General features: G+C 29.4%; 2 protein-coding genes and 1 long non-coding RNA gene across 3 annotated transcripts in view; 1 reads left to right on the top strand and 2 right to left on the bottom strand.

The window, feature by feature from the left end:
* The window catches only part of LOC105232123 (uncharacterized), a 151,654-nt gene extending 137,553 nt beyond the window's left edge, over positions 1-14,101 (bottom strand). Inside the window, 2 exon segments of the mRNA XM_049454466.1 lie at positions 4,339-6,852; positions 13,895-14,101. Coding sequence (XP_049310423.1) covers positions 4,339-4,449 — 111 coding nt within the window. The 5' untranslated portion in view covers positions 4,450-6,852; positions 13,895-14,101.
* The window catches only part of LOC109579954 (uncharacterized), a 182,400-nt gene that overhangs the window by 110,892 nt on the left and 43,754 nt on the right, over positions 1-27,754 (top strand). The window contains exon 3 of the long non-coding RNA XR_002184042.3: positions 12,001-12,145. This is a non-coding gene — a long non-coding RNA (uncharacterized LOC109579954). The remainder of the gene's footprint in view (positions 1-12,000; positions 12,146-27,754) is intronic.
* On the bottom strand, positions 15,767-19,058 carry LOC105232120 (endoribonuclease CG2145). Its single transcript, XM_011213728.4, has 5 exons — positions 18,792-19,058; positions 16,745-18,038; positions 16,480-16,676; positions 16,176-16,408; positions 15,767-16,115 (listed from the first exon to the last, which is right to left on the bottom strand). Exons 1-5 carry the CDS (start codon positions 18,865-18,867, stop codon positions 15,882-15,884), a joined length of 2,034 nt encoding a protein of 677 aa, XP_011212030.2. The 5' UTR covers positions 18,868-19,058; the 3' UTR covers positions 15,767-15,881.

Genomic DNA, 27,754 nt, shown 5'->3' with positions numbered 1-27,754 from the left:
CTGCTTCCTTACAATGGGGAACAACTAAGGTTACCAAGTGAGGTGGCGTGGGTTGTTATAAGGTAGGCGGATATGAAAAGATGAAAGCGTGAAATTAGCAAATGCTTTAAATGAGATGTAGCAGGCGTTAATGATTTGAATAATGCTTTAATCGAGGATGATTTTAAAGGTGTATTTCGGTAAATTATCATACGGAATATACCAAAAACATGAAAAAGTGTTTACTTCGGTTACAGCGAATGAATAACAGCCTTCATAGGTGCATTTTTTATAGCATAAATGGTACAAAAAGAACTTTAACTTGACTTTGATAGTTTAGTTTGTATGGCAGCTACAGCAGATTCGTTCTGAACAGTATCTTCGTAGATTGTACCATTACCTTAAACAATAATCCCTGCGAAATTTCCTAAATACCTTTATCCGCCTACCAAACTCAGCCAGCATCTTCCAAGCGTAAGTACTAGGTATACCGAAGGCCTGTGATGTTCTATTGAATAACACTTGGAGGATACAGAAAGTAACCGTATACACAGACAGCCAGCCGGCTTTGCGTGCCTTGTCGACACCACAGATTAATTCAAACGCTTTAAGAGCACTGGCACTCCACTGTCCCTAATTTGCGTTCCCGGTCACAGGAACATTTTTGGCAACGAAAAGGTGGACGGGTTGGTAAAGCTAGCTAGCAGTCTCTTTAGACGAGTCTGAAGCCAAGCTAGTACTATGTCCGCTAAGGATGATCAAAAGGAACTTTATAAGCTTTTTTAATCAATCGCACAGAACAGATAGAACACAACAACAAGGTGCAAGATAACCAAACAAATATGGCCGAAATTTGACGGGAATAGAACAAAAGATCTACTTTTTAGGTCCAGAAATAGCATATACACACTTACAGCACTGGCCTTTTGGAGAGAATGGACTAAAAATGTGTCTGCCTTATAATAGTTGGGTAATACGTAACTTTATCACAAATCCGACACAAAATACTTAGGACCCATCAGGTGGGTTTTCCAAAGTCGTATAGTCATTTTATTTCTGATCTTTCCTTCTTCGATGGCAGAGAAAAATTCTCGGATTGGAAACCAGCTTTCGAATTTCTTTTCGAAGCATATACTATATGTTAACTTACGTACTATACATTCCACAGCCGAGAGGTCATAGGTACTTAATTAAGAAATCATAAGTCGTTTTTTACACTCAAGTTTCAACTTTTAGTAACCACACAAAGTACATATTTTAACGTACAAACATATGTTCCGAATGTGGTGCGTATTACTTATCTTTTCCAAATATAAATGGTATTAATGACAAATACAGGGACTGTAGATAAAATTACTACAAAAATGCATTACATTTTATTTTTAGCTGTTACCAGTAATCAGCATAGAATTTTAGTACAGATAACGAAATTATGTTTAGCATGATTCATAACTGAGTATTAGGAGGGTGTAACATACTTTGAAAATGAATATGAAGACCAAATTTCGATAGAAATTTAGTAAATTTTTCTTTAAACTTGAGAAATTATTGCTTTTCGTAGAAGAATGCTAAAATGATGCTCAAAATTATCAATAGATAATGCTAGTAATAGACCTTACATAAATTTTCTTCGATAAAGCTGCTGAGAATTTCAGTTTTATGTGATTGCGACGATGAAATACGTATACACGAACTTTTTCGCGAAGATATCGGCTTGACAGCAACAATACACGATTTATTTGCGTTTGCAAGCCTGTCTTAGAAGCAGAAAAGTAGTTTTTGACTTGGAACTTTGAATTTACGGAGGAAGTGTAATAAAAGGGATCAGAGAGTACAGTGCTTCCAACCAGCTATCGCTGTGAAACATGTCATAAAATGCTAATGAGATTCGTTTACATTCAAGTGAGTAATTATCTCATGAACGTGGCTGGCAAATTTTTCTGCTAAAATATGCCGTTTCGCACTGTAACCTCTGATCATTTCGTGAAAAATAAATATAGAACTTTAAACAAAAACAAAAAAATTAAAGAAACATAAAATTAAGCCAAAATGAAAATCAAGCAAGTGTTAAAAGAAATGACTTGCGACACAACATAGAAAAATAAACAGAAATCGCGATTAGTCTCCAGACCGAGCAAATGTGTGTAAGAAAATCAAAGACAAATATAAAGCAAAAGCAAACACTCGCCATGATGGTGATGATGAAGATGACAAATACGCGTCTGCAAGACGTGCAAATAGAGCAATCAAAAACGTGAACGCGGTAGGCAAACATAAACGAACGGTGCAAAGCAGACTCAAAGAAAGAGAGAGATAACAGACTTTGTAAAAAAATGGGAGCAACCAAAGCGTAAGCAAAGGAAGTCAGGGAATTCGCAGAGTGTAATTAGTAGTTAGAGTGAGGTAGAATTTGCTGTGATAAAAGTGCAGGTGAGCCGACGCGGCGCGACGAAACGGCACAAGACATATAGATGTACAGAGAGTAAGGAGCAACGAATGGCAAGCGTAATGACACGCCAGCAAATGCTGGTGCGTGATAAGGCTGGTGGTTGGCAAAGCCGCTAAACGACGGGCCTTCAAGTAACTGCAAAAGGTTTTGCGTGGTGGGTGGAGGTGAAATGAAATGGTGGTGCTGTGGGGTAGATGTGGTGCTTATAGTAGTGGTGAGGTAAAGCGGCAGCGCCAAAGAAATAATTTGAATAATAATTGCAAAATATGTTTATTGAAAAATTAATTTCGAAATTAAAAAATAAAATAAATACATTTATAAAAATAAAATTAATTATTTAAGTGTTATTTCAATTATTTTGATATTAAATTCAAGAAAAATTAATTTTTGCAATTAAAAAAATAAAATAATTATTATATTTATTATTTAAACTATTTTGATATTAAAATCATCAAAAATTAATTTTCGAAATAAAAAAAAATATAAAAAATAAAATAAGTTAAATTATTTTTATAATAATTTCAATAAAATTAATTAATGAAATATAAAATTAAAAAAATTAAAAAAGAAAAAATTGCAATGCATTACCTCGATAAGAATTTAAAATTATAAAAAAATAATAAAATGAAATAAATAAAAATTATTTTGTAAAAAATTGAAAAAATTAAATACATAAAACTAAGCTGTTTTAACTGAATTATTATTTATATAAAAAAAAACATCACACAAAAAAGAATTGATAAAAATGGTAAAATAAAATTTAAAATTTTCCAAAAATCATGAATCGATGAATTTAAAATTTTTCCAAAAAAAAATTGTTAAAAAATCCAACAAAATAAATTAGAAATTAAAAAAAGTATTAAAAAGGTAATAAATAATAACTTTTTTGTACAAAATTGAAATAAATAAAAATAAAAACAATTTTCAACTTTTCTCAACAAAATATTAAAAAAAAATTATAATACACCAAAATTTAATAAAACTTAAAAATTAATAAATAAAAATATAAAAATGGAATGAATAAAAATTAGTTTGTATAAAAATTAATTTCACAAAAAATAGAAATAAACAAAAATAATTACATAAATTTTAATTTTTTTTTAATATTTTTAAAATTTAAAATACTGCGAAGTGAAATAAAAATAAAAATTTGTAAAAAAAATACTAAAAGAAAAATACAAATTACTTTGCATAAAAAATCAATAAAAATAAATTAAAGACAAGTATTTATGTAAATTTTCCGAAAAATATTTGAAAAAATTAAAAAGAGAAAACAAATTAGTGAAACTAAAAATTCAGAAATAATTATTTTATAAATAATATGCAAAAAAAAGTTAAAAGAAAAAAATTAATAAAATTGTTTTTTTCTTGTTTTCAAAAAAAAAAAAATAATTGTTGATTGTTTTCAGCAACAAAAATGTGTTAAACTAAAAATTCAGAAATTATTTTATAAATTAAATGCAAACAAAAATTAAAAAAAAAATTAATATAATTTTTCTTTCTTGTTTTCAAAAACAAAAATTGTTGATTGTTTTCAACAAAAAAAAATTTGTTTATTGGTTTTAGTAAATTTTTTTTCTCGATATTATCCTTTTTATTTTATTGAATATTTTTTTTTGTTTGGTTTTTTGTTAATTAAATTTTAATTTTTTTCTCGGTATTATTTTATAATATTTTTTAATTTTTTTTTTTTGTAGTTTTTTAATTAATTAATTTATTAATTTTTTTTCTTTTTAATTAATTTTTATTATTGTATTTTTTTTTTTTATACAATTTAAATGATAACCGACTTAATAAGTTCAAAAAATTACCTCAAATCATATAGTTTCTATAAAATCTTAAAACTTAAAGTATACTTTTCGGCTTCTTGCCAACCAATTATCAAAAATGGCAAACCTTTGCGCACTCACCTCAAGATAAACATCACTGTCCGGATTGAAGGTGTCATTCACCCGCTGAAAAGTGTAATTCACATGTGGTATTGAGTGCAGAATGCGCACCAATATGCTGGGTTGCTCCATTTTGTTGAACAAATTTCGCTACACGTTTGCGTGTTAAAGCTGCTGTGGTTATATGTTGTTGTTGTTGTTGCTGCTATTTTGGCTAATCAGTATTTGTTTGACGTTTATTTGTGATTGCACTACAATTTACACCGCTGGTTAGCAAATATTTGCACATTTCACGCACCACGCTTGTATACTTTTAGGCGCTTATACAAATCAAATCAAAAGAAAAACACATACGCATACGAAAAAAAGGAGTAAAACTTTTAATTTTGACTTTTGACGTCACAATAATTTACGCACTCAAGCAGAAATGCGTTGAGAGAGAGCGTTACGAGAGCGCGCAAGCGTTATACATACATATGCACAGTGCGGTGAATTTTTTAAGTCGATTTCCTTTATGTATATATATATATATGCACGAGTGCTATAAAACGTGCTGCTGTGTTATTTATGACTTTTTTAAGACAATTTATTTAGGCAAGCCAAAATTACTGCCAGACGCTCTCTCGCTCTCCTAACAAATTTTGTTGATTTTCACTTATAGCGGAGCAGACTTTTGGGCGCTCAAGCGTGTGCGTAGTATATGTATGCAATGCTTTATTTTATTTTATTTTTTTTTTTATTTTTTTGCATTAAACTTTTCGAATTTTTTGTGAACTTTACACTACTGCGCTTAACGTTGCACAGTTTTAGGCGAAATGTATTTTTGTATAGCAAAATAATTTTTCGCTTTCATATCATTTCATGCTTTAGCAATAACACTATGCCACTTAAACGCTTTTATTTTGCTGTATTTCATAAAATTTTTGCCTTCTTTTAGGCTTCAGCGCTTAATTTTTGTAGATTTCTTTGTATTTCAAAGCATTTATTATATTTCACTTCAGCAAATTTCATTAATTTGTTTACTTTTTACACTTTGGCCTAACTAACGAGAGTGTAGCATACTTTTAAGCGCCACAAAAATTTCCAAATTAACCTTTTTTCTGAATTTTCACAACTCAAACACTTGCTGTGTTGCAGCTTTTATCTCACAGCCTTCACGTCGATTTTCTTAACTACCCGTTTTACATAATACATTGCATACTTTCGCCCGTTAACACGCGTACACGCACAAGTTGGCCGAACTATTATTAAGCACACTTTTAGGCGTTAACCTGCCCTTGTCTGAGGCGCTCAGCTGTTTTACACTCGACACTTTTTTTTTTAATTTTGTGCAAGCCAAATCGTTGACTATAGCATATTTGCAGGCGCTAAACGTCATTCGTTTATTTGAGACCTTCTTTGTTTCGTGAGCGCTGCACAGCTCTATTCACGTGACACACAAATCACAGCGCAAAGGGAATTCGCAGAACGTTGTCGTAAACTTGCGCTGCACTTGGTTTGCCGATTTCAATATTTATCCACGGGAAAACCTGTATATTTTCGTGGTGTCGTGCCTCTAGAATGCCTGTCTGTCCTCGCTGCCACTACGCGCACACGATTAAATCGCCGATTTTTGTGATTTCCTTAGCAGTTACAGCGACGCACAGCATCCTCGCCAGACTAAGCTGTCGACTCAAGTGCTGAAAGACTGAAACATTGCAGCGACGACCTGATGTCTCGTTTTTCGTTAGGACCCCAACGCGTTCCACAATTTCTACGCACCACGTCGCACGTTTCACCGTCAACCGCGCGCGCCTCTCTATTACCCGCCGTCACTTGGGAGTGGAGGTGGTCTTGCCGCCGCCGTCGCTGTCGCCTCGTACGCGCGCACTCGTTTCTCGTTTGTGTGCTAAATTTTCACTTTCGTTTTCACACCCAAAAATGCTGTGTGTGTGCGCCTTGGAGCAGCTTTTCACTACGCTTATTATAACCGTTTTGCGTCGATTTATATACGCGTTTTTTCGATTTCGATCTAATTATATTCTACAAATTCGTTTAAATTTCACAACTATTTGCAATTTTATCAATAATTTTATTTAATATTTTTTTTTGCGTTCGCAGCACACGCAATGCTATCCGTTTTAACGCCCGTTGACAGCTTCCTTCGCTGTGCTGCTCAGTTCTGTCAGTGGCTGGCGTTTGGCAAGGCTTCGCAGGCTATTGAAGTCAGGCAGCGAGCCTTTGCTGCAGTCACTTGCTCTCGCGCGCAGTCAATATGTATTCTCCTGACTGCGCTTACGCTCTTTTGCTACCTAACCGCTCAGCTGTGACATTTGCTTGCAGAAATCCACCACAGCTTATGAGCTACTAGCAATCCTTCTCTCTGTCTCATGAAATAATTGCTGGCTGCTTACTCATAGTTATTTAACTCTCTCTCTCTCTATCTGTCGGTTTGACAGCTGGTGTGTTGAAAATGTTAGCTCTACTGACAGCTGAGTGACAAGTACGTGTGGTGAATATAAAGTTGTGAGTGTTGTCCATATATTTTTAAAGGCGCTGTAAATAAAAAATAAGAACATTATTATGAATTTTTACGGCGGTATTTCCAACTCCAAATTCTGTTTATTTTTTTCAATATTTTTATTTCTTTTTGTTATTTCACAAAAACCGAAAGTGGCATGTCGTCTGCCCAATTTGCAATGCCTAATTTGTAGAGTTGAGTGTCTGGAATATTTTGCGCTTTCATTTTTTATATGGGCATACAATACAAACAGCGCATATAACAACAACGTTATTGTTAAATTACTGATATATTTCTGTATGTAATGCGAAATACATAAATATGTGTGGGCATATATATTCGTACATTATTATATTTATTAAATTCTTTAAGTGAGAAAATATTTACGAAAACATTGTGAATACGCTTTTTGCGCAACATATTATAATATTTTTCATATTTTTACATGTTATAATGAGTGGGCCATATAAAATTTTAAATTTCGAAGATAGGGCTTAAAAGATTGAGTGTAGCGTTTGCTGTATAGCACGTAGCGCCGTCCTGCTGGAACCAAATGTTGTCCAAGTCTTCCTCTTCAATTTGCTTGAAGAAAAATTCGGTTAACATTGCGCGATATTGCTCACAATTGATGGTTACGGTTCCTTCTTCATTTTCGAAGAAAAATGGGCCGATGATTCCGCCAGACCAAAATCCGCACCGTACAGTGATTCGTGCTGGGTGCATTGGCTTCTCGACGATTACTTGCGGGTTTTCTGTGCCCCAAATGCGACAATTCTGCTTGTTAACGTAACCATCGAGGTGGAAATGAGCCTCGTCTGAAAAGATGATTTTTCGGTAAAATGGACCATCCTCGGTAAAACGATCTTCTGCCCAATCTGCGAACTGTAGAATAGTGAATAGCGACCCATTTCGTAAATTTTAGACTTTTTACTGAATATCTGTCACTTTCCGAATGGTATTTGACGTTTCCAATGTCGAAATACAGATAATTCAAATTTAAAACGTTAGATGGCCCACCCGTTATATTACATATTAAAAACAATAAAAATTTATTTTTTATCATTTATATATTTATTTAGTTTACTTTAATATTTATTTATTTTTTTTTTTATTAGTTTTTGGTATGTTATTGTTATTGCCTTATTATTAATGACATTGCATGTATTTGTAAACTTCCTTTAATACATACTTTTGAAATCTTTTCTTCGTTGTTTTATTTATTTTTATTTTTTTATATATTTTTTTTCAATTTTTTTTACATAGTTTTTTTTTAATTTTTTGGGTTGTTTTTTTTTGCTAAATTAATATTATTTAATTTTTATAGATGCTGTTTTAATTAAATTTTTTTTATTAAAAAACTTTATTACATTAGGTTTTTTTTTTTTTTTTAATTAATTTTTTAGTTTCTTATATGTATTTTTAATTTTTTTTGGGGTTTCTAATTTTTTAGGTTTTTATTTTTTTAATTATTATTATTTAATTTTTTAGTTTCTGTTTTAATTAAACATTTTTTTATTAAAAAAATATAAAAAAACTTTATTCCTAATGTTTCATTTGTTTTTTTTTTTACTTACTTTTTTAAAGCTTTCGTTGTTTCATTTATTTTTAATTTTTTAGTTTTTTTTTAATATTTATATTGTTTTTTTTATTTTTTTTAGTTTTTCATATTTTTTTTATATATAATATATATACTATTGTTCCCCATATATCTTTGTTTAAGTGTTTGCCTAAATAATTTACTCTAATTCAAATTTACACAAGGGGAGTACTTCAAATGAAGTAGCACTACTTCATTATAAATCGAAAGCAAATGTTTAGTTCTTGCATAATTCAATACATACAATAACAAAAATATTCGATAAATACTAATCACGTACCTATATATATATATGTTAGCATATATACATTCATATTTGTATGTGCATGTATGCAAGTACCTACTTACATTACTAAACGTATATCTATGAATGCACTCACAACGCACATATTAATATATTTTACATATACATATATATATTTAATTATGATCTCATACTTCGTTAATTGTTTATTCAGTTTCAAAGTGCAAATAATGAAATCAAAGACCGTAAGCGCATTTAACTGAAGTTGTACATATATACATATGTATATTTATGTAAATGTAATGTATATGTGTAAAAATTTGATGCTTATGGAAAATAAATAATATTTTTTAATCTATGTAAATGTATGTGGATGTATGTATATATGTTTGTATGTATAGGGTGAATCATATGTTAGGAGTTAAATTGTTCTTATATACATATACATATGCGCTTACATATAAATGAAAAACTATTTTTTAAACTTATATTGCTATATACTAGCATATACATATGTTTATACCATATATGTATGTGCTAGTTCTGTGTTTTTTGTTATTTATCCAGCAATTCGAGCACTAAAATCACGCGGCATAATCTGTAATTACAGCCTAAGCGGCATAGCTGCATATCAATGCGTTAGAAAGGTATTTGAGCATGCTGTTATATACATATGTATGTATGTATGTACATACACAAAAATATAATGGTTATTTGCTAATTTGATTTGTTAGCAGCATTTATGCAATTAACAGCATAAAGTCAGTAATTAGTGTTAAAAATATTTAAATTTCAAAGGAAGGGTCGAAATGCTTTACAATAAATGCCGAAAATAATAACAATAATTGAATGAGTGAATAATGGTAAAGCTAAAAATGAAATCAGGAAACAAAAAAATTAGCAAAAATTTAAATCAGCAGAAAAAAATATTAAAAAAAAACTTTGTAAACTAAAATGAGTTAAAATTAATTTATTAAAAAAAATTTAGTAAAATAGAATTTAGATAGAAAAAATATTCTAGAGCGAAGAATGAATAGAAAAAATAATAAAAATATATGATAAACTGAAATCACTAAAAAATATATTCAAAAAAAAGATTTTTTTTCATCCCAGTAAATGTTAAAAAAAAATTGTTAAAAATATTTTATTAAAAAAAAATTTCAAGACCGGAAAAGTAATAAAAAAAAGTTATAGAAATATATTTTAAACTGAAATCGCTAAAAAAAATATTTAAAAAAAGATTTTTTTCTCAACACAATTAATATTGAGAAAAAAAATTGTTAAAAATAATTTAATAAAAAAAAATCTTCAAGAGCGGAAAATGAATAACAAAAAATTATAAAAATATGTGTTAAACTGAAACCACTAAAAAAATATTAAAAATGTTAAAAAAATACTTTTTTTAACCCTATAAATATTTAAAATGCTATGAAAAATATATAAAAATAGTTCAAAAATATTTTTAAAACTATGTATGTAATAATTAATATCAGCAAATATAAATAAATAATGAAATGTGTGGTAATTAAAAAAAAAATACTTGATTGGATATTGTTTTTTATTCCTTAAGAAATAAATAAGTAAAAAAATAGTTTAAAAGTATTTGGAAAATTTTGCAAGCAAACAATAGTATTCTATTATATGTATGCATATAATTGCACAGTTTAGAATATACTTTACACAGTTACATATAGTATATACTATATTTAGATAGCAACTACATAGTACATATGTATGTATGCCCTTTTTCTATAAAACCCTATTTTAGTGTTTCAAAACTTAGGAAAAAAGCACTAATTATTTCATTAACATACAATTCTAGCTTCTTTACCACATTTTTCTGCATATTTCCCGGTGTATATGTGTGTGTTTATGTGACTTCCAAATATTTTTAACGTCTTTGCATAACGCTTTAAAGGCAGTTTTTAATACAATGCTACCATAAATGGCTGATCACCTAATGCTTAGTTGCTGAATGCCGCAATTGGCGTTCAAATATGCTGGCATACATACATAAGTACATAAAAACATATAAACATATATACATACATACATTTATATATACATTCATACATATATACCTAGAGTATATGGTATATATATTTATATACGACTTATAACTTACATACCATATTTACTAAAACATAAGACAGTTTTATGTTTGCTTTTATATACATCAAGTCGTTTTTATTGCTTTTTAAATCGCAACCTACGCAAATTAGGCGCCAAGTAAAATTTTAAAAATAAATAAAAAATATTTGAAGATATTTTAAGGCATCTGCTGCTTGCTCATATGATTGTAAAGCTATCGGTAGCGACCTAATGGGCGATATATCGAAGCTCCTGTAAGTCAGCTAATTATAGTTCGACTTTTTTTTGGCATTGAATGTTAATTAAAAAAAAAAGTTTTAGTGCTTTTTTGGTTTTGTTTAATTTAATTTTTTATTAAATAAAAGAAATATCGATGTATACTTTTTGATTTAAAATATAGCTTTATAAGTTTAACAAAAGTAATTTATTTGCTATTATAATGTTTTTAGTTTGACTTATTTTTTTATATTGTAAAACCTTAAAAAAGTATTTAAAACAAATGACATTTTTTATATTTGGCTTTTGAATATGTTTAAGTTTATTATTATCATTTTATTTAGTTTAAAACAGTTTCTATACATAATTTCAGTTTCAACTCCATTTTATATAAAACATTATTTAATAATTAAAAAAAATCGTAAAGAAAATTTCTTAAAAATTAAATAAAAAAATAATAATTAAAAAAAATAATAATTAAAAAAAATAATAATCCAAAAAAAAATATTAAAAAAATACAAAAAATAATATAAAAAAAAAAATTAAAAAAAAAAATAAAAAAAAAAATAAAAAAAAAAAATATTAAAAAAAAATTTGTTAAAATAGGAATTCGATTTTTTTTTTGAAATATTTTTTTTTTGTAATTTTTTTTTTTGTTAAATTTTTTTTGTAATAATTTTTTTTTAATTATAATTTTTTTAACTTAGCTTCCATTTATTAAAAGTTGTTGTTTCTTTAGATATAAGCTCATATATCGCTCTCATGCTCTGTGTAGCTTTATAATTTGTAACTTCCCTTGAATTTCATTTAATATCATCTCATTGTTTTACATTATCATTCTTGCTTATGTATGTATGTATGTGTGATTAATTTTTTTACTATAATTTGTTTTTTTTTTTGTTTTTTTACTATAAATCTTTATTTCAGTTGCTCATTACTCATTTATCATTTTAACTTACTCAAACAATGAACGATCAAGTTCGGTACCTGCATACTAAGTTATTTTCTACATATATTTTTTTTATTATCTTTTAGGTTTGCTCATAGTGAAAAAGTGAACTGTTTGCCGGCATAAATGTAGGAGCGTCGAGGCAAACCACTTGAACAACAATTGAAATACGATGAGTGCTTGCTTACATTTACATTTACGTCATACATACATACATATTGGAATATACAGGTGAGTAGATACATATATATGAATGTATTTTTTACATTTTATTAGATATACATAAGTGCTTTTGTATATACTATGGTATATGTATCTGTTTATAGATATACATTTATATAGCTAAGAGCTTCCAGTGCGTGTGCCACCAGTAGTCGGCGCTTTATATGCGAAGCTTCTTCGAAATCTGCTTAATTCTCTTCATAACGATCGCAATTGCGAACACTTGAGTAAACAAGTGCCGGCTTGCTTTGAAAGTAAACAAAAGCGTAAAGAAGTTTTTTGGCATACATATGTACATACAAAACTATATGTATATTATGACAAAAAAGTACCGGGAATTGTAATTTAATTTCCCCGGGTAAATGATATTTCACAAAATAAATATTGATGAATAATTAAATATTTTGCGTTTTATTTAAAATTTTCTTTTCTTTACAATTTCCGGGTACTTTTTTGTGACAATGTATATTTTTTACTTATATTTTTTTCGGATTTTGATAATGTTTTAAGTTTTTTTTTATTTTAATAATATATTGGGTAGTCGAAAAAGTCGTTTCGTATTTTGTCCATAAATGTTGTTGCAGTTGCATATCTTCAGTGCATATATTGTGTCATACCATATAGTATTGGAAAGGTGACATTTTAAGCTTTATTTAACTTTATTTGAGACTAAATTTTTTTTTTTTTAGATTTAAAATATTTTTACATTATTTTTCTATTTAAATTTTCAGTTTTTCATTTTTTTTAATTTTTTTTTTATAATTTTTTTTTTTATATTTTTTTTTTTAATTTTTTTATATAATTTTATTGTTTATGCATTTTATGCAATTAGCTAAGCTTATTTTAACGTATAAATTCTCATATAACAATTACATACACATACAGTGAAATCCCTCATAACCGGACACCTACCGTAGCAGCGTTTTTGCCCGCATATGGGAGCTGCCCACATATAAAGTTGATAATTCATTCATCATTATTCGTGAAATTTGTCCGGTTATGGGAGGTGTGCGTATGTAACGACTATCCGTATTGAGGAATTTCACTGTACATATAGTATTTTTGCATTTATTATTTTTGTTGTTTTTGTTATAATTATATGCTTTTTAAGCCAATTTTTTTATATTTTATCTTTTTTAAAAAATTATAGTTTATTTCATACATTTGTATGGATGTAGGAAAAATAATATAATTAAAAAGTTAGTATTTTTTTATTTTTTAATTTTTTTTTATGATTTATCCATTTTTTTTATAAAAATGGTACCCATTACCCATAATCCATCAATTTTTCTTGTGCTTTACCAAATTAATTCCAATTCATGCTGCAATCAACCACTGACAGTCGCACAACTGCATTCCTCTCTCTTCTCATACTACCCACACATCTTGTGCTTACACACGCACACTCACACAAATTGACTGCTGCAGCGCTGCTTTTACGCTGCCAGTTGGACAGCTGAAATGCACAAAGCAGCAAAAACAACAAACGCACCACACTTTTATAAACTATTTGTTATTATTATTGTTGTAGGAAACTTACACTATTTTCGCTGCTGCTTACACAGTTTTTACTATCACTAAAAGCATTCTCACATGATTTACTTTCATATAATAAAAATCGTTCGATTTCGTTAGAATAACTGCGTCGAGAGCTGCGACGCCAACGTTCTGTCGCACAAGCGTACGCTGCTGCTGCTTTTCGTCCACAGCCTTTGCCACACAAACTAGTTATTTGTTTTCCGAAAGCAAAAAACTTACACTTTGTTGCAAACACTGCTTTATTTAATGCTATTTTTCTGATATTTATCAACAAATATTTTTTATATTTGTCTGCAATATGCTTATTAGTAATGATTATTCTTCTTTTTCGCTGGCGCACTACGCTACGCGCTCACGCTCGTTTTACGTTCGTACACGACGGCGACCGCTTCGAAACTCTTTTGCTCAGCCAGCGATTGCCTGCATTTTTCCCACATTTGTATATCCCGACAGCATTTGCCGATAGTTTTCACTACTATTTGCGTACACAAACACAGGCACACGCATACATGTAGATTTGTATGTGCCCACCGCTGGCCGGGCACAACAGCAACACTGGAAAACTGGTTCCGCGTTTTTGTTTACACTGTGCGTGCGAACGAGATGGGCATTGTTCGATACAGCCAATGCGGCGAATATGCCTGGCAGCGAAAATGCAAAGCAGCGAGTATCGAATACTTTGTTTACTAGTTGCTTTGCCAGCTGTCATTTGCTGTTCGTTTATTTCCGGCAAGTCAGCTGTTTTGGCAAATTATTGTCGTTTTTAAGTTCAGTGTTAAGGTTGTAAAGTATTTATAGTTTTTGAAATGTGTCGGCTTCCACAAGAAAATATGTTTTCGTAAGTGTGAAGTGCTGTTATTTCAACGGCTTTGAAATCTCCATAAACTGCGTTAGCGCGCTTAGAAGCCAGTGCTGCTTTCTCAACACTTTACCACAAAAAGTGGTGACAGCTTTCCGCCGGAAATATAGTTAGTATGTCACATGCTCCGAAAGTGATGTCTATGAAAACCTGAAGCTCTAATATTAGGCTCCTTCTGTGTAGTATCGTTCATTACCATCCTTGTTAGATATGGTTCTATATATTACTGGCAGAGCATGCATGAACCGTGGAAGCACATCCAACAGGCATAACCAGCAAAGTCTTCATTCTCTGCTTGAAAAGCTCACAGACTTACTTTAAAGCTAGAAAGCTCCCGTGTTCAGGAAATAGAAGCTTTTAGAGCGAGACCGTGTGCTTGGTAATTGCGCTAAAAAAGCTTGAGTGTCTGTATATGCTGGCCACAAGCAAAGAAAAGACTGTTCTCGCGACTTTATAAACTTGGAAAGCCTTCAGCTCGGTCAATAGTTTTCGATTTAAGAGCTTGCGATATAAATTTGAGGCCCAGTTTCCTTATAAAATCAAGAATCGTGCTAGTTTTTGGAGAGTTCCCTGTTAGAATACGTGGATCTCAGAGCCTTGTTTCTGTATCTACAGATTGCTACACACTCTAGAGCAGATGTCCCAGAGTTTCACTCAATATCAACCTCCATATTATATATAGCTGCCTCTTCTGCCTGCAATGGCCGTTGTCTATTAAGACGAGGAGTCTAAATTTGTCTTTAGGAAGGTTTATTATTTGTTTGAACCACTTGAGGTTGTACCGTCCCAAAAGCAGTTTTGGCAATGTCTTTCTTCCTTTTCTCTTTCCGAAATTATTCTTTTTTTGTATGTGGACGCCACAGCACAGAAAGTTTCCGCCCCCATCGGGTTGGTAGCCACTCCAGAGCGAGCAAGTTCATCTACCTTCGTGTCCAGAACTCCAAATGAGACCGAATCAGTTACTGGTAGGCTTGCTAGCCTTAACCAATAGTGATTTCATCTCGTAGGTATCAGCCAAAGAACGTCTATCATGATATCTATGATAGACGTTCTCTGTATCAGCCTTCCATTAAAAATTGCAAATTTTAGTTCGTACTGTACATACTACGGGAAAATCTCTAGCAAAGACACACTCCTATTGAGCAATTCCACACACCGCTGCGAAAAATTGGCTACATTTTCCTTTTTCTCTTTGCTAATTGTATATGAGAAAAATGCAGCTACAACAAATCTTTAAAAAATATATATTTTTTTGGTTTATTTGTTTCTTCTAATTAAACTACACTTTAAATCTCATTTTCGTACAAATGTAAGGTTATAAATCTCATTAGACTCTCACGAACGTCCTTATATTTCGGGGAAGGCGCTGCCAATCAGATGCTTGCCGCGATAACGCCAAGTGTAGGTGACAATGCCGAAACGCTGGTTGCCTAGTGACACAGGACACGTGCGATCAGGGCGCAGCTGGAAGCATACCGTGTAGAGAGCCAGTTCCAATTCGGGTGAGGTGCCAGCAAAGACACCATTAACCGGTTTATTGACACCTTTATGACTGAAGCGTACTTTCAGGACCTTAGCTTTCTGTGGATTGAAAGGAAAAATAAATAAATATATGTCAAATTCGTTTTCGTTCGCACTCACATTGCCCAAATCGATTTGATGCAGATAACCCTTATAGTCGAGACGGCCTGCTTTCTCCTCGTCTGCGAAATACACCCAGTTGTGTAGACCAATCAGCGTGCCATTCTTTACTTCGTGCACGAAGACATGTTCAAAGCCCGAACTGCCGATGCGTCCTTGCCCACGTGAGTACTGTGTAAACCAGAGCTCTTTAACGAGATCGCGGTGGGTTTTAGGATCGGGTGTTACAATGCCTGCAAGTAAGCAGAACGTTAAGATAATGTGTGATATATGGTAAATAGGCGGCTTAGATTTTTTGACTTACCTTTGTTCTGCAAGAAGAGCATGGCCTGTCGCATGACCTGTGTGCCCATTACTGCATCGACGAACTCATTCTCTTCACGACGCTCATTGACGGTCACATGTTCATTGGCCAGAGTATCCTCTTCGTAGTTATCGAAAAGTGCACGCATTTTAGCGACGGTCGGTGAATCATAGGTGCGAGGTTCGACTTCGAAGAGACTGAAAAGAGAGAAGTTGGTGACTTGTAGTTAACTGTGAAAAGTTCGCTTGTATCGTAGACTACTTACGGTTTCGGCGCCTCGTCCGTGCTATCAATTGACCTTGTCTTGCCCTGTGGATTGACATGCACCAAATTTAACAAACTCTGCTCCTTAGCATACAACTGCTCCGTTAGAGCGCGTATTTCATCATCACTAGCAACTGAGCTACCGCTGGCACTACTGTCTGCACCAGGTCTTGCCGTAGTTGAAGGACCGGGTACGTGTGGCACAAACGAAACGCCAGAACCACCAGCGCCAGGAGTACCTGGACGCGTGGGACTGCTTGGCGTTGGTGAAGCTGGTGCTATGATACCGCCACCTGGACGTGATGGTGAGGTTGGTGTAGGCGAACCCCAGGCAAAGGTTGGTGTGGGTTGTGCGCTACCGCCAGGAGAGGAAGGTCGTAGAGGTGAAGCTGGTGTAGGGCTACCAGGGGTGCGTGGTGTTGGTAGTGCTGGGAAGTCTTCTTTGCCCACGGAAGGACGACGTGGTGGTGGCAAAGGTGGGAAATCATCTTTTGTTGTCGAAGGACGGTGTGTAGTGGTCGTGGACGATACACCAATGCCGCCGAAACCATTACGCATATCCAAACCTATAGCGCTGCCGGGTGGACTTGGTTTTGGTGTTGTTGTTGTTGTCGTAGTTGTGGTAGTAGTAGTCGTTGTGCTGGTCAATGGTGCCAAACCGAAACCGGGACGTCCGGCTGTGCCACCTTGTGGGCGTGCACCACCGCCATAGCTCAGATCCAAACCAGATGGCTGGGCTTTAGGTGGTTGATATGGTGAAAATCCAGGTGGCAAATTCGGTTGTGCGGTACCCGGACGACCAAAATTATTCACATTACCAGCATTGCCGTAACCACCGGCGCCGCCAAAATTCGTAGCCGTCGGTACGGCTTGCGGACGTTGTTGTTGCGGGCTGCCGGCTGTTGGACGCAAACCGACTGGTGTGGTTGGAGTTTGTGCTGATGACTGTGGCGTAGGCTGTGGCCACTGTGGTGGCTGCAAGCCATTGCCACCGAAGGGCGAAGACTCAGGTGTGTCAGGACGTGGTCCCAGCGGCATTAGCGGCGCATTTGGGTTAATGGAAAATGGTGGTGGCTTTTGTGCGCCAGCGTTGTTTGGTTGTACACGCGGCGCATTCAGCGTTGGTTGGGATGGTGTGGGGGCCGGCACATTTCGTGGTGGCAACGGTGTGGTGGTGGTAGTGGTAGTAGTCTTATCACCGCCACCACCAAACCACCGACTAAAAAAGCCGGACTTCTTTGTTGTCTGCTCTTCCGGTGGCGCTGGAGTTATCTCGATCTCTGTTTTGTAGCTGGCTGGAAAAATTAAATTTAAATTTATTTTTTTAATTTTTTATGCAAATATTTATTTTTCTAGAATTAGCACACAAGCGCGAGGGTATAGAATGTGGAGATAAGCGTTGACACACAAATATTCTATTTATTAAACTCAGATAAGGAAAATTTCAAATAATGCTTCGGTGAGATTTAGCTCATCTAATTTTAGGAATGTTTTGTGAGATTTTTTGTCTAAATTTTTTTCTCAAAAAAAAAATCTGTTACGGAATAAGAACTGGCTTTCTTTAAAAAATTTTAAAATTAATTTTTTTGGTTATAATTTTTTTTTATATTAAATTTGTAATATACATTTTTTATTATATATTTTTTTTGTTTTTTTTTTATATTTATTTTTTATATTTATTTTTTATTTTTTTTTAAATTTTTTTTTTAATATTTATTTTTTAATTTTTGTTTTTTCTAAAATACAAATTTTTTTTTGCTAAATTTTTATTTTTTCTTCACAAATTTATCATTTTTGTTTTCAGTTCATCCAAATTGACAGAATTAAAAAAAAAAAAAATCGAAATATAAAATTTTGTTTTCTGAATTTTTTTTCATTTCAATTATATATTTATTTTATATATTTAATTATAATTATTTTCTGCTTTAAAACAAATTTTATTTCACAAGCATATTTTTATTTCACCATCCAAACCCACTGTTCTCTCTGACAGGTAGCTTTTTGGAAACACCATTGGCTTTGTGTAAGGTTTTTTTTATTTTGTTTACCTGCGAATTCGCACTGCAGCACACACAACAACAACACAGTGCACACGAAAAGTGTGTTACTGATCTTGAAACGCATGGCTTCGCGATTTTTCCTTTTACTTAGCCCTCAAAGTAGTGAATAATATTACTTATTTTTATTTTTTTAGTTTTACACTTTTTGGTAAAAAAAATAATTTCGCTCTTTTGTCGAAATACACTTTGTTAAATGTGCACTAGCGACTATATTCGACTGACACGTACGAATTCCGGCAACTGACTGAGTAGACATTGAATTGAGAATCGTACAGAAGCAACGCAGAAACCTGTTAGGCTGAAATAACTACATACCTTACTTACATAAATATGCATATGTATGTATGTAGGTATGCATAGTTTGCTGCTGCTCGTGATGAAGATGACGGTTGGCTGAGTGGGAGAGCACGCTACAATGGGTAGTTGTCGACGGTAATGACAAAAATTTTGTTTATGAGAAAATAGATCGAAGAAATTTAAAGCGAGTTAAGGGTTATTAAAAATTTATACATATATTCTAGTGGTAGTAATAGTACTAATGGCATTTAATTAAAGCAGGAGAACTTTCAATTTAACAATATTTTTTCACACATTTAACAGTAATTTTGTTTTTTTTTTTTCTAAAAAAAACCTAAAATATTTTTTTTGAATAAAATTTTAATTGCATAAAAAATTTAAAATTAAATATATAAAATTTTTAACTTTTATTCGAGTAAAAAACTATATTTTTAATAATTTAAATAGAATTTCTAAAAATTTTTAAAAATTTTTTTCTAAAAAAAATATTTTTTAATATTTAAATGATTAAAAATATAGTTTTTAACTCGAATAAAAGTCAAAATTTTATATATTTAATTTTAAATTTTTTACGCAATTAAAAATTTTTTATTTATTTTTTTCATATAAAAAAATTTTATCCGGAAATATTTCTAAAAAATATTTTTTAATATGTAAATAATATTAGTAAATAAAAGTCAAAATTTTATATATTTAATTTTAAATTTTTTACGCAATTAAAATTTTTTTATTTTTTAGAAAAATATTTAAAAAAAAAATATATAATTTTCCGTATATAATTTTTTTTATATAAAAAAATAAATAAAAAAATTTTAAATGCGTAAAAAAATTAATATTAAATATATAAAATTTTGAAAAATTTTGACTTTTATTCGAGTAAAAAATTATATTTTTAATCATTTAAATATTAAAAAATATTTGTCTATACTTGAGTACATTAATTTCTTAAGTAAAAGATGTATGTATATTCATCTATAATCCAATACTTTACTCTATATGATAGGTGATTGCATGTGAGGGATCTTAATGAAACCCAGGGATAATTTTTTTTAGTAGGTATATAATATATCGTTACCTAAAATGCAAAATAACGTAACCTCACTATTCATAATTTTTCAGGCGAAGGAATAACAATATAATAGAAATCACTCATAATGAAATAAAATTTCAGTTTTGGTTATAAAATGCTTATATATTGGTTATATATTGGTTACATATTGGTTATATATTGGTTACATATTGGTTAAATATTGGTTATATATTGGTTATATCTGCCAGTGGCGGCTTAAAATCTTATACTACATATATCTACGTAATGTGATGTTGTATTGTTCAATAAATAACTCAATTTCGATTTTTTTGCTAATACTTTGTTTTGCATTTTAGGTGACGATATACTATTTATATATAATATATGCCTGATATATTATTTATATGTATACTGCTTGAGAAAATTAAAAATATTTATGAAACAAAATTTAAAGGCCTTTATATAGAAGTATAGTCATATCTGTATAAATGTATGTTTATTTTCACACTTTATATACATATACATATATATATATGTATATAAGTATATTAGAAAAAGTAAAAATTTCAGTTCAATTGAATTATAAAATAAAACAACAACACGCTCTGACCTCCATGGCCCCCGCACATATAGACCAACATGAGATAAGCGAGCGACATTCAATTCTATTAGAAGTCAATTGAAGCTGCCAAATAAGAGCAAGACACTATTACTTTATATTGAGCATACAAGCGCCTTAAAAAACTCACGGGAAATAAATAAAATCGGTTTATATATAGTAAACAACTAATTATGTATATAAATCAGTGCTTATATATACTTATATAAGCGCACCCCTTTTCTTGCTATATGAAAGTGACACCGATTTTAGAATTAAAAAGCCGTTATTGCACCGAATATAGTTTGCCACACTGCTTTCACTCACCTTAGTGCTGATTTACGTAAGTAAATACGCAATTGAACGCCTTAATTAACACAAGTTCAGCGCCTAAAACGAAAGGTTTCATTGAGAGTCGTTGCACTTACTCACAAATCTACACAAATATACCGATTTATAGCAGAAATATATATATGCTAATAAGCATATAAATAAAACTAACTGATTCATTTCACACCACTTTTTAACTAAGCGTGAGGGAAACTATACGGAAACAAAGCGTTTTGTTGTTTTTGTTGGTTTGTAGAAATTTTTAATGAATCATGCCATACGAAGTTGCATGAATGGGGTTCCACTATAGCAGCTTTTGTAGGTAAAATTGCGAAGATAAGTGCGATTTTGGTATTACTGAACAAATGAGGCTGAGAGTTATAGAACATGAAAGAAGTAATTAATGGGAGGCTAAGTGACGATATAAAAGAGTTTGGACAAAGCATCGCAAACTACTTTAAAATGCGTATTGTTTTTCTAATTACTTCACTCTCTACTTATATTATTCATGGTTTTAGTTTAAATACGCTCACCAGATCACATTGCCATCATACACCCTGTGACCTGTGCATTTTGCAATTTTGTGTGTGAGCTTTTAAAGTCGGGATTATGCACGCATGTATATACTAAAAAAAAAATGTTTTCTCTAAAAAATTTAAAAATATTTGCTATCACAATAAAAATGTTGATCATGTGATGTATAGTATAGCATCATATGACATTTACTTCGTAAAATATTTTTGATTTATAATAAAATTTCAAGTGACTTGTGTTAAATTTCGCTCAATAATACTACTGCATGGCTTACAGCACCAATTTGTATACATTTTTTTTTTAATATCACATCGCGCGATCCCGCATCACGCGATCTGCTCATCATTGCAGCTATTAGAATGACATATTTATTCAATATCTCTTTCTTTTAAAGACATAATGTCGCTACTCAGAGCATAACCGTAGAATTTTCAGCATATGATCTTTGTTATTTTCTCATATGACCTCGCTATCAAGCAAATATTCTCGCTTTACATCAATGTATCATAGGATTTGTGTTCAATTCCACTTAACTAGTATTATTGCTCAACTGCATTGGTTATTCATCCATTTGTCATCCATTTTTATAAATTTTAACCAAAAATATCACGTTATATACATCACGTGATCTAGGCATCACATCATATCAATATGCGTTCTAAGAAAATTTCGAAATTTAATTTCACTACCTTTAAGCGAGCTTTTCATAAAATTGCTACCTAAATTGCGTCCTTTCTTAATATAAATATAACGTATGATCTACAATTTGACGTTATCACTTGACTTCATTGATATGTGTGCATATCTATCATAACGTTTTTTTTATACCATATAAAAGCATTTCCGTGTTGCTTCTGTGTTTAAAATTTATAAATTATGCTCATTGCCATCAATTCACATCGTGTGATCTACATCATGTGATATGCATCATTCCTTCATGTGATGTATGAAAATTTCGAAATTTAAAATCACTTTCTTTGTGAAAGCGTACTTTTAATAATTTAATTAAATTACGTTTCTTCCTAAGTGAATGTGTCATTGTTGTCATCATATGATTTCAAACTGCATAGTGTTGTCATATGATCTGCTTGCTATCACGTCATATAAAATTTTGATTTTTCCTTTAAATTTAATTTTTAATTATAAATATATTTTATGCAGTTAAAAAAAATTATATTTTCGGATAAAAAAATCATATGATGTGCACATCACCTCGGCATATGCTTTCAGTGCATTCTCCTCGTTATTGTTTCTAGCGCTTGCTTTACTTTTTTCCATAAATATTCATATTTTTTCAATTGCTAATTGTCCTTTAACACCAATTATTTACTTACCGCTGTTATTGTGCATAAAGAAATGAAATAAATCTATTTTGTATTTTTTAATATATTTATATATGTATTTATTTAATTAAATGCACACTGAATTCAGTTACTCTAAATACAATTGTCGATAGATATATTCTTTGTTTTATTATTTTTTCTTTGTTGTTTGTCCTTTTTTCGCTTTATATTTCATATGCAATTATTTCGTATTTATTTGTTGGGTAGGTAAGTGCAGGTGTATTTGTGTGCATCTGTGTTTATTTGTCTGCTGGCATACATACACATGTATATACGCATGCATGTGTGTATACATATAGATTACAATAACGGTCAATTTGCATGTCAATTGCACATTTAAAATGTGTTAATTTGTATTTACTTAATTTTTTTGTTTATTTTTTGATTTATAAAATTTTATTTTATTATACTAAAGAAATTAAAATTTTCAAAAAAAAATTAAAAAAAATAAAAGCTGCAAATAAAATTTAAAAAAATTTTAATTAAAATAAAAATTTTTTTTAAATGAATTAAAAAACCATTACAAAAAAGGTTCAAAAATATTTTAAAAAATTTAAAGATTTTAATTAAAATAAAAAATTTTCAAAAATAAATTGAAAAAAACATTACAAACTTATATAAAAACAATTTTTCTTGTGTCTTTTTTTAATTTTTTTTAATATATTTTCTTAAATTTTTTTTTAAATTAAACTTTTAAAAAAATTTAATTTATTTGAGAAATATAAAAAATATTTTTTTTTTAATGTAAAGAAAACCATTTAAAAAATTAAAGACATTTTTAATTTAAAAAATTTAAAATTTACATAAAACCAATTTTTTTAATCTGTTTTTTTTTGTAATTTAGATTTTTAATAATATTTTTGTTTAACACAAAATTTCGAAATTTTTTTAACTGATTTTACTTTTTGAAAATCATTTCATATCCATTAAATAATTATCTTTATATTTACCATATATTTTCCATATCAGTCTGCACCAAATAATTTTTTAGTATCTTAAAAATTTTCGGACATAGTCATAAAGTTACTAAAACATATTATTGAAAAAATTATTTCCAATATTAGTTTAATCGTTAATAAAAAAAAATCACCAAATAAATAGTCATTCATCAATTTTTGAAAAATATACTCCAAAATAGTTCTGATAATCGCTAAAAAAAATATCAAAGATGGGAAGCTTTAAAAGCAATTTTGTAAAACTAAAAGTTGTTCTTACTAAATTAATTTTTTTTTAATTTATAAATAATATTTTTTTTTAAATATAATATATTTTTGAAAAAAAAATCAACATTGCATACTTTACTTTTCAACTTCAAAACTTATTTTCAATATATTAATTCACATCTAAATTTTTTTCTAATAACTTTATGCTTGCCTTTTTACAGTCCACAGCTCAATAGACATAAATAATATTTTTTAAATTTCCTAAAATCTTTTAACAACAGCATTTTACACCACTTATACACTTAAAAATAGACAATTTTTGCAGTGTATATTTATGATTTTTAAAATATGCATTTCAAACATTTTTCGAGTACTATTCTCTAAAGTTTGTTTAACATGTACGCTCTTTTTTAATCTCTTATATTTTATAGTTTCTTTTTGGCTTATGCGTAATTTTAATAATTTATATACCTTTTTCTGCTTACTCATATATTTTCTTACATTTAAGTTTAGTTAGTTTTACAAAGTCTTCCTTACTATTTCTTTTCCATATTTTTTTATAACTATAAATATTTTTATTGAAGTCTTTTTGAAAAGGAAAGGCTTTTGGTAGTTTATTCAGGAGGGTCCTTTTACGATTATCTTATCAAGTATTTTTTTTTATAGTGTATAGAGTTTGTAGAGGGAAAATAAATAAATAATTTTTCAGTGTATGTCAGTTACCAGGTTGAGCAAAACATTTAAAACTTAGATTAGAATTCCGACAAATATTTTATCTAATAAAATAAGCTGTTACCAATTTTCTCAGAGCTTGGGGTTAAAAATATATTTTAAAACTCTCGTTTCATTAATTTTATGTTCTTTAAAGTCAGTGATTTTAATATTTAAATTCTTGTTTTTCTCAACTTTGATTTCAATTGGTGTGTAACTTTGCTAAATCTAAACAAGTTACATACCATGAGTTGCGTAAAAAATTTCCAATAAATATAATAATATCTATATTTGAAAGAAAAAATATATTTTGTTACAACTAAAATTTTAATTAAAGAAGTTTTGTTATTCTTTTTAAAGTCCATCCAAATAATTATTTAAAAATGTCTGTTTTAAGTGCTTTGCTCAACCATTTCGGTGTCTTTAAATTCGCAGTTAAATAATTGCCCGTGCATATTAGTAGATAGTCTTGGTATTAAATTTAAGGAAACCGTTGGTAGAGTTCTGAGTTTCAATACTAAAACAGTTGATGTATAATATTATTTTAAATACATTAGTTCTTTAAAAATATGTAGTAAATAGAATTGGATATTTTATATGGTAAACTAACGGAGAGTAAGTCGTTTGTACCATAAGGATATTTTTATTCGGTAGTTTATACATAAAACATAACATTATATAATTATTTAATAATAATATCATTATTTACTTAAAAAATTTAAAATTGAATTTCATAAATTTTATAATTTTTTAAATCATATATGTAATTCAGTATAAAATATTTAAGCAACTCCTTTATTTAATTACTTCGCACTTTATGTGTAACCGCCTTATAACTCCTATCGATGTTATCGATTTTTGATCTCTCACTAGTTTTTCTTCTTCACGTGCAAATTGCGTAAAATAACTTATATAGTTTTAAAAATGAAATAAAATATTAAACAAGTGTTTTAATAATTAAAAATAAATTTAAAAAAAAATTTAATTAATAAAAAACCATTAATTAATTAAAAAAATTAAATTAATATTAAAATCGATTAAATTTATCAAAAAAAATTAAAATAAATAAATTAGAATGAGTTAGACATTTGAGGCGCATATTAAATATTTTGCGTTGTTGTATTTGCGTATAATGAAAGCGAGTGTTTCTCAATTGGTGCGTGAATACCGGGTGCCTCAGTTGTAAAAATGTTTTGTTAAAAATATTTATTCAGTGGTTTTGATAATATGATTGATAAAATATTGCTTTTGTAAAATAATATTTGAAATTAAATGTTTTTTTATAAAGAAATATTAAAAAATGAAAAAAATATTTATTTTATATATTATTTATTTTATTTATTTTTTTATTTTATTTTTTATTATTTTTATTCTTAAAATTAAAATTTCAAATTTAAAATCGTTTTTTATATAATAATAAATTGAAAGTATTTTTTTTTTAAAAATAAATAATAAAAATTTGTTTTTCAAAAATATTTAAAAATAAAACTTAAGTTTTTTAAAATGTTAAATACTTTTTCTTTTTTTTATAAAATTTAGTTTTTTTAATTCAAAAAAATTTTCTTTTGTACAAAAAAATATTTTAAGTTTAAAGTTTTTGAGTTTGTGTTTTTAAATAATACTTTAAATTTGTTTTCAAAATAATATTTAAAAATTAAAGCTTAGTTTTATAAAATATTAAAAAAAATTTGTTTAAAAAAATATTTAAAATATTTAAAAAAAAATTGTTTAAAAAAAATATTTAAAATTTGAAATTCAATATTTTTTTAAATAATATTTTAAGTGTTTTTTTTTGTGAATATTTAAAAATTAAAACTTAGTTTTATAAAATATTAAAAAAAAAATTTGTTACAAAAACAAAATTGAAAATAAAAATTGAAATTTTTAAAATTAAAAAATCAAATTTAATTTTGATAATACTTTAATATTAAAACTTGTTTCTACAAAAAAAATATTTAAAAATTTATTTTATTTATGTAAAAGATTTAATTAAAAAATTGTTTTTACGTTACGTTACGTTTTACGTTAAATACTAAACATTTCCTCAACTTTGCTTCCTAACTACGCACCATGTAACCGGCTTATAATTCTCACCACTGTAATCGATTTGTATGTGTAAGGCATTCACTAGTTGTTTTTCTCCACCACGTGCTAGTAGCATAAAAGGAGTGAAGTTGTTATGATGTGATATACAAGTAAAGTGTTAAATAAGTGTTTAACGAATTAAGAAAACTTAACAAAAGTGAAATAAACAATTAAAATGCATATTTCTCATAAAATTCCAACATTATATAGTGCGCAAGTTAAATAATTTGTGTCGGCATAATTGTGCATAAGCAAACAAGTGTCTGCTAATGTGTAAGAAATCATGAGCACCGGCTTGTTTCATAAAGTGTTTCATAAAAAGTATTATGCGTTTCAACTAATTGGATTTGTTAAAAATATTAAAGCATAAAATAATTTAGAAGTGCAATATATTATATTGAAAATAATGAAAAATAGTTCTAAACGCAGTTTTTGTCGTTTTAAACAGTAGTTCTCATTGAGCACGACAACGAGTGCATGTGATGCAAACAACAACTAAATATAAGGGAAACGACATAGAAGCATAAAACTTAAAAAGAATAACAAAATATACGGCAACGGTGCATTGCTGATGTGCGGTCCGTATGCAGTGCGTCGCAAATAAAGGGTGATTTAGTTCAATGCCTAAATTAGAAGTGTGTTTTAATTTTAACAGAAAAATATAAAAAGAAATATTTATTATTCGCCACAATCACTCGGTAATAGTTTAATAAATAATAATTTAATAGTAATACGTGAATATTAATTAAATGATAATTAACTATTAATTTAATGGGAATAATAATATATTATAATTTGTTATTTTTCGGAAAATTTACAATTGTGTTTAGCAATTTGTTTACGTTATATGCTTTTTAAAA

Source organism: Bactrocera dorsalis, chromosome 4 (assembly GCF_023373825.1).
Source record: "Bactrocera dorsalis isolate Fly_Bdor chromosome 4, ASM2337382v1, whole genome shotgun sequence".
Taxonomy (NCBI): Eukaryota; Metazoa; Arthropoda; class Insecta; order Diptera; family Tephritidae; genus Bactrocera; species Bactrocera dorsalis.
Note: the sequence above shows the minus strand (reverse complement) of the source record. Positions and strands in the feature narration are given on the sequence as shown.